This window comes from Piliocolobus tephrosceles, chromosome 14, assembly GCF_002776525.5.
Source record: "Piliocolobus tephrosceles isolate RC106 chromosome 14, ASM277652v3, whole genome shotgun sequence".
Taxonomy (NCBI): Eukaryota; Metazoa; Chordata; class Mammalia; order Primates; family Cercopithecidae; genus Piliocolobus; species Piliocolobus tephrosceles.
The window spans coordinates 110857993-110866514 of record NC_045447.1 but is presented as its reverse complement, the minus strand read 5'-3'; the positions used below and the strand labels follow the sequence as shown (position 1 = coordinate 110866514).

Here is an 8522-nt window from a genome sequence, read left to right as displayed (position 1 = left end):
GGCCGGGCGCAGGGCGCGGGCTCCGGCGCCCCCGCGGCGTCCTCCCCGGCCGCGGGCGAGGTACGGGGCGGGCACGCCGAGTTAGCGGGCGCGGGGCAGGGAGGCCGGGGCTGCGCCCGCGGTAAACTTGCCTGTGTCCTCTTCCCCGCAGCCGCTGCAGAGGGAGCGCCACGCCGGGGCGGAGTGCGGGCTCGCGCGGCAAGTGCGCGCCGAGGTGAGTGCGGGCGGCGCGGCCCCTGCGCCCCGGAGGCGCCGACGCGAGACCGCGGCTGGCGAGAGGCCCTGGCTCGGGGCTGCGGCTCGGGCGCGGGGACTACCCGCCGGGCTCGGGGCTGCGGCGCGGGCAGCGGCCGGGCACGAAGGTCGGGAGTCCCGCGGGCGGGCGCGGGTGGCCTCCCACGGCGCGGGGAAGACCAGGTGGCGGGGCCGGGGGTCTCTGCGTTCTCGCGCTGCGGGGCGGCCGTCAGGACCCCGTCGCCTTGTTTGAAATGCTGTGGTTTTTGAACCTCAGGTCACGAAGTGGATTCGAGTGAACCGGAGACCCCGAAAACGGAAGCGCAGGGAGAGGGAAGAGGTGTTTGAAAAGGTAGGGGCTCCCGGGACGGTGCTCGGTGCGGGTCTCGGTAAATCCGCTTCTGCCCCGCGAGGACCTGGTCATGACAATAGAGCAGCGTTGAATTTAAAAAGTTTTTGTTATAATAAACCATAGATTTAATATACGGGGAAATTCTGTAGAAATATTGGTCGATAAGCCTAATCATCTACATATTCTCATAAAGAGAGAATAACTCGTGAGATTTGTTTCTTGCTCATTAAATACAGCAGTAGGACTTCAGCGGGTTCCATTATTATTTTAGATCAGCGGTGTTTATTATCTCAGTGTTAAGGTACCTCTGAGAAATGAAAAGTGTTCCGAAGAAATCGCCCACGGTGTTAGGTTTCCGTGCGGTACGTTCTCTCACCTAGACTTTAAATTGGAGTCATCTAAGAAATGGAGAGAGAAGAAGAAAGAAGTGGATTACTTTTAAAACATTAGGAGGAATTTTATTTGCTGTAAAGCAAATGAGAAATTTGTTTACCTAAGTTTAGAATTTCAGTATGTTACTTTGCAGAAGTTTGGACTGCCTGTTGTCTGATTTTGTACTAAAACTTGATTTGTCATTGTAATAAATGTCATAAAATAAGGTAAGTAACCCGTTGTTTTCCAAGTGACTTTCGGAAAACTTGTAAAAGTGAATAATTTTTTGACAAATGTTACAGCAGATAGGATTTTTGTTGCTTTTGCTTAATTACATCTCACTGTTTTTTGATTCTTGATACCACCAAGGGATTAAAATAGCGGTGTGTTGTTTTTCTGCTGCTAGAATGTATGATGAATCACTCTTGATTCTGAAGCCAAATTCTTGCTGATAGCATTGCTGCCAATTTCTGTGCTGTGTTGCCTTAGTATGGGCATTGCTGCGTCCGAGAATGTGCACAAAGCACATCAGAATAAAGGTGATCCCAGAGCTGCAGAGTGCACTTCAGGATACCAGAGGGCGGCTTCTGAGAGAGCTGGAAAAGGAACCAGCCTGCGAATATGGTGGTTTGTAGCTAGACTTTTCAGTGTGCGTGAAAAGGGGCCCCCCCCCCCTTTTTTTTTTCCCCCCCCCCCCCCCCCAGAGGGTCATATATGTCACTTCAGTTGAAGGGTAGTAGAAAAAGTTGTCATTTGGAACAGACTTGAGTTTTCTGGCCATACCTCAGCACATGGTATGGTAAGTCGTGTTTAATGGTTTAGGTGTGTTTTAAATGTTTGTGAGGTGATGAATGAGATCATAAAATACCCAAAGAAGGAGAAGAATTACGGCTTGCTTGGTATTTTTTAAAAAAATATGTCGTAGCTGTTATTTATTTATTGTTTTTTGGAGATGGAGTCTTGCTCTGTCATCCAGGCTGGAGTGCAGTGGCGCCATCTCGGCTCATTGCAGCCTCAGCCTCCCAGGTTCAAGCTATTCTCCTGCCTCAGCCTCCCGAGTAGCTGGGACTACAAGCACGTGGTACTAGGCTTGGCTAATTAGAGATGGGGTTTCACCATGTTAGCTGGGATGGTCTCCATCTCCTGACCTCGTGATCTGCCTGCCTCAGTGTCCCAAAGTGCTGGGATTACAGGCGTGAGCCACCGTGCCCTGCCAGCTGTTAATTTTTAAGCCAAAAATAAGATTACCAAAATGCGCAATGTCCTGTAGAAAGGAAGGGGAAGCCATTATCTTTGTGGATTACTAGATGTTGTGACTACTAAAATCTAACCTAGAAGTAACCGTATCTGTGACACCCATGACCGGGTCTCCTGAGAATGGGGGTGGGGAGAAGGCGGGGGACTGATTGATTGCTTCACCTTGCAGGAGAATGAAGTTCTTTGCCCAACCATTTCCCCTTGATACAAGCTCTTGTGTTAAAACTTAGGGAGAAGATTTGCCTCTGACTTTTTTCTTGGAAAATGTGGGCAGCAATTTTAAGAGAACGTGAAAATGGAGTAGGTTGGAACCAACATTCAGAACTTCCTTTCATGGATTGAAACTTAAAGCTGAGGAGGTTTGAGGGTGGAGGTGAGGAAGAGCCCTAGAAGATAGCAAATTTCAGAGTCGTGTCAGAGAATATGAACTGTCAGTTTCCAGTGTTTCTTTTGGCTCTGCACAGCGCTTCCAAGCCCCTTTGCCCACTGTTTTGCTTCTGCTACACCTAGAAGAAGATTCAGAGCTCGTAGAGGTAAAGCATGCGGTATTTCCAAGGGCCTTCCCTTATTCTGACGTAGAAATTGAACTTTGCGACCATGAGGATTCTTTCCAAGGTCCATGTGTTAACCTTTTGCTAGGGTTTGAACCTGTTATTAGTAGGAGCCTATGTAGTTCACTTGCTGTTGCGTCTAGTAAGTTATTTTTAAAAATGTCTGCCATGTCACAAATAGAAGCAAATTATTCAGTTTCTCTTTTTTCCTGCATTCATTATATCTTTCTTCTATGTTAAAATAAAACTATGGTATTTTCTGATTTTAGTCAGTTTGTATTAGTGTAAAATAAAATGAATCTCAGTCATTTCTGGTAGGTGCCCATTTGAAGTGTAGCCGTTGCTTTTATTTGTCTACTTTGTTTTCCTTGCCTCCGTTCCTCCCCTCCACACTGCCCTGGCCTCCAGCCCCCAGGGGTTTGTCTACACCTGCAGGCCTCTCTCAGGATTCAGCCTAGATGAGTAACTTTGATGAAGTCGTTTGCACTAACTCTGCTGGGGGTCATAACCTTTTTACTCCGATAGGAGGGATCAGCTGTGTTCCTGCCGTGTGGAAAGCAGAACCTTCTGACCTGCCCAGGAAAGGAAAATAGTGCTCTAGTGAGAGGACGGACTCTGACCACAGGCGCTGGGCAAAGGAGCCGCGCCGCAGAACAGCATCTTCCAGGGATGTTTGTTTTCCCCTTAAAGAAAATCTCCAAGGTGCTGAGTAGTAGGCATAGTCCGAGGCAACTTGAAATACTAGTTGAGTTTTTCAGTGAACTCACGAGGGGAAGCAAAACAAACTCACCCTGTGCTCAGCTGTGGGTTAAAATAACGCATAGTGAAATAACGTAAATTGGGGACTGAGATGTACCATGCAGATACAGGGATTTAAAGTGCTCTCCTGGCCTTTCCCCGCCTTCTGCTTCCATTATCCCACCCACCAGAGAATTGTGCCATCTTTCTGTGTTATCGTAACAGACTACATTTGTTATCTCTCTGAAGGTGCATCATTCTCTCTCATGCGTCTTTTCATATTTTCTCTGACACTTATTTCCATTTTATTTTAGTTTCATATTTTAGCCCTTGTTCTCCTGGTATGAGTGAATTCTTTTATATTGTTTTGTTTTTTACTTAAAGTGACAAAACTCACCTCTTTTACTTCTGGTCCTCAGGTATTTTTTTCTTCTAGTCTGATACTCTTCATTTTTTAAATTATTTCAAGTTCCTCTCATTTAGTTTGAATAATTTTTGCAACAGAAAAACAAGGAAAATATGAATAACTCATGAAGAACAATTAGGATGATTGGATCAGCCAGCTGTGCAAAGGACAGGATGAACAGTTGTGATTGCAACGGTGAATTTTATGTGTTTTTAAACTAATAGATTTCACCAAATGGCTGTTGGTTTTGGAAGAGGAACGCACATTTTTTTCTTTTTTTTACCTTTTTTTGCTGATTCAAAGATAAAATTGTGTGCCATCACAGATTAAGGAATATTTTTACAAATATATGCATATAATATAAAGATTTAGTAATCGTTTTATCAATATTCTAAAGATTAGAATGTATAGTAGAATAGTCTTTTATGAAATAATATACTTATGGAAAATATATGACTGGGATATGATTCCTTTAGAGAAAAATTTCAATTTTCAGATTCAGAGGAAGCACTCTTCCTAGTCTATACATATCATAAGTGGAGAGCGAGTTTTACAGTCCTCATTTCAGGTTTTCAGTAAGCATGTATGATGATATCAGGAGTATTCATTGGCTCAGTTTCAAATCATTGAAAATTCAGCCGTGGTAAGGTTGGCTATTATGTGTATTAGCGTTTCCAAGCGAGTGGTCTCGGCTGGGGTGAGATTGTCAGCTCTCTGTTAGGATTAGTTACAACGAACACAGTGCAAATGGTTTCCAACAACAGTGCACTTCAAGGTTACCTTCGTAATTCTTTTCTGCCAGAACCCAAGAAACAATACTCTTGAGTTTCTCAGTGTTCAAATTGTTAAAAATTTACTGAAGTTTTCTTTCACATATTCAGAGTGAAACATAAAGATCTAGAAGGATGGTTGTGAAAAGTATGGACCTTATAGTATGTAGTGGGCATTTTCATTGAGGCCAAATGATAAATTCTGTTTTCCAAATCTTTAAGGGGGAAAAAAAAAACAACTATTTTCCTTGTTATAATATATTCCTAAATTCTAGAGTATTTTCACTCTACTTTTATTTCATTTGTTCCTTATACATACTTGACTCTGAACCAAAATCAATGATAATCTTAGTTTGAATGATAATTCACAGATTTAAAAAATTGTATGTAAAATCCAATTTGGTTTATGCATTTTTTAGCATTTATTGTTCCTTTTAAATTTTATATATTGTAAGAGAATACTTTTATTACAGTATTAATATTCAAAATGATAAAGGTAGGTGCAAATTTTAAACTATTTAATAAAGTACTGCTGTATTTGTCTCTTGTGACAAAGGTATATTTTATGTTCAGTTTATGATTTCTGAAAATGAATGTTAAGACGACTAAAAATTATTTGGCTCTTTCTTGGACCCAAAAGAGCAGATGGTGACTGCGGTAGGCTTGACTCCAGAGCCATCAGCACACAAAGCTTAGCAAAATGGCACAGAGTGAACCTACAGAGTGCTGAGCCGAGGGTTCCTTCACTTTGTAGGAACTACCCCGCTTTCAGCAAAATAGTAGGCTTAGGCAACCAGTCTTATGCAACGGAGGCAACACTGCAGTTGAGTGCTTTCCCAGGCGTTGGTGCCCTGGCCTCTTTTTGAGAGTACCATTGCTCCGTGAGAATTCATAACTGGTCTACATTTATATAGTCGTAATCTCTTACAATAGCTTCATTGATACTTGATTTCCATAGAAAAGCTTTATGGATTCTAGTGAGTCACAGCTCTTGAAGCACCAGCCTACCGGTTTTCCCTCCCTTCATCCCTTCCTCCCTAACTGTGAGTGGCTTTGTATCCTGTGTTGTACTGATTGTGCCTTTGGATGACAACTTACTTGAGTGATGGGGGGAGGCAGAATAATTTATTAAAAGTAATTACAAAGAAACCAAACAGAAGGAGTAATTACAGTGCTGTTAATACGCAATTCGTTACTTTATTGCTGAAATATTTGGAACTCAGTTGAGATTCTTGGTCCTATTTGTGGGTCTCTCATTTTCCCTTGTAAGTCCCTAATAAATAATGTATTAAAGTTTCTGTACCCAGGTCTCATTTTAGATGAGGTTTCACAAAGTCTTGGCTTCTTGGCTTTGTTTGCTGGTTTTTTTTTTTTTTTTTAAGCTGAACCAAGGAGTAATCGCTGATTAAAGGTATTTTTGGTAGCCTCAGGAAGGACATCTGATCTGTATAATTTAATACTGTTAAATTATTATCTGTTGCATAGATTTACTTATTTTTCCTAATTTCCCTAGCCATTGATTTTTTATTTTATTTTATTTATTTATTTATTTTGAGACGAAGTCTCACTCTGTCCTCCAGGTTGGAGTGCAGCAACCTTCACCTCCCAGGTTCCAGTGATTCTCCTGCCTCAGCCTCCCGAGTAGCTGGGACTACAGGAGCGTGCCCCCGCACCTGGCTGATTTTTTCTATTTTTAGTAGAGACGGGGTTTCACCCTGTTAGCCCAGGATGGTCTCTATCTCCTGACCTCGTGATCTACCCGCCTCAGCCTCCCAAAGTGCTGGGATTACAGGTGTGAGCCACCGCACCTGGCTGATGTTTTTTTTTTAAGAGTCTGCCATTTTGCTGGGCATGGTGACTCACGCCTGTAATCCAAGCACTTTGGGAGACTGAAGCAGGAGGATCACTTCATACCAGGAGTTCCAGACAGCTTCGCCAACATAGACACCATCGCTACAAAACATAAAGGAAGTAAAAATTAGGTATGATAGTACATGCCTGTAGTCCCAGCCACTCGGGAGCTTGAGGCAGTAGAATCGCTTGAGTTCATGAGCTGGAGGTTATAGCGAGCTGTGATCCTGCCACTGCACACCAGCCTGGTGACAGTGCAAGACCCAAACTTGGAAAAAAAAGAAGAAAAAAAAGAATCTGTAGTTTAAAAAACATGTTCCAAGATTTCTGTGTACTAAAATTCCTTCCCATTTTTAACTAGCATAATAGGGAAAGTTAAAGTATCATCATCCACTTACCCTCGTGCACTTATTCACATATTTTAAAAAGAATCATTGGAACTATTCATATCATAATAGCTAACATTTCCCATGTGTCAAGCACTGTTCTAAATCCTTTACATGTAGCAGCTCATGAAAATGTACCAATCAAGTAGTATCACAAACAGCAATATGACATTAGGATGTTGTAGGTGCATCAAACACTTTTTGAAAGGGGTGAGGTGTAAAGAAGTCAAACAATTGCTATAAAAAAGAATGCTTTGGGCAACATTTGAAAATTCTCTTTAGTGCAGGTTATTGACAATCCTAGACCACCAGCATAAAGCACACATATCTAATTTAGGAAAATCCCAGCCGGGATGTATTTGAAAACATTTGGAAGTGTGCTGTTAATTACACTACTATTGATTTTAGCAAGTTTGATGCCAGCAGCCATCAACTCTTCTGTGCCATGAGAGACGAAAGCCATTTTTACATAAAATGTTAGAGTTCGGCTGGAAAAGAGAGGCAGGCAGAGAAAAATTTCGTGGCTTTTTAGTTACTTTTATAGGAAGTATTAGTTTCATTCTTGTGACAGAATGCTTTACTTGGCAGTCATTCTCATCGACATTTTAAGGAGCTGCTGTTTTGTGCCTGGGTCTCATATGGCACTAATAAGGTGCGTTTTTTTTTTTTTTTTTTAGTAGCACCTACTGGTGTCTGTGTGGGCTCAGGCCTGCCGTTGTTTCCATTCATCTTCTATTGGAGGAGGCTGACAGCAGCGTGTATCAAGTCTAGCCAACATACATTTCCCTCCGTTTCAGAGTCTGTGCCCACAGAAGAGTTATACTTGAGCTTTTAATCTCTAACACTTAGGAAAGGGCCTGGCCACATGCAGCCTCCATAAGTATTCGTTGAATGAATTGAATGAATCCCACAAATGGCATTTATTTTATAAACACATACCTGGCTATTGCATTAAAAAACTTTTTTTCACTATTCAGGTGTTTTTTAATTTTGTTTTTTAATTAATGAGGTTTTCATCAAAATATATTTGGTAGAGTTTTCCTGTTTTTTTTTTGGGGGGGGCGGTGATCTCTTTTCTATAAAGAGAGCTTGGATTCCTGAAGAGCTTGTACTGTCCCAGCTGTGCCACCTAATCACGTGTCCCTTGAGTTTGTCACATGACCTTTGCTTTCCTCTGAAAATCCTTTTATTCAGTAGACCAATTAGGCCCATTTATAATAATTGATAAAATCAATATGTTTGACTTCAAGTTTTTCCCACAGTTTTATGGTTTTTTGAAAAGTATTGTCCTTTTGTGATATTTAGGGAGGCTTCTATTTTTGGTTTAATGGTTACTTTGACGTAATACTTTTTTTCTGCTCTTGTGTATTGATTCCCTGCTGTGAGAGATAAATCAGTCATTTACCTTTTCTTCTGCCTCCTCTCTTTATTTTCCATCATGTGACTTGAAATATTATCCTTTCTTTTTACTTTCTGTAAATACCTGTAAGACAGTCAGCTGGCCGATTGTATTTTCCATATAATCTCCTCATGATCCCCTTTTTGATGGTTGGACTGTGTCTACAATGTCAGAGCATATAGGCATTACATACTATGCTGTACCCT

General features: G+C 41.8%; 1 protein-coding gene across 4 annotated transcripts in view; it reads left to right on the top strand.

Annotated features, from left to right (window-relative positions):
- The window catches only part of AOPEP (aminopeptidase O (putative)), a 380108-nt gene that overhangs the window by 297444 nt on the left and 74142 nt on the right, over positions 1 to 8522 (top strand). For all 4 annotated transcript variants that reach the window (XM_023185255.1, XM_023185257.1, XM_023185256.1 and 1 more), the window contains 2 exons: positions 152 to 214; positions 512 to 586. In XM_023185255.1, coding sequence (XP_023041023.1) covers positions 152 to 214; positions 512 to 586 — 138 coding nt within the window. The remainder of the gene's footprint in view (positions 1 to 151; positions 215 to 511; positions 587 to 8522) is intronic.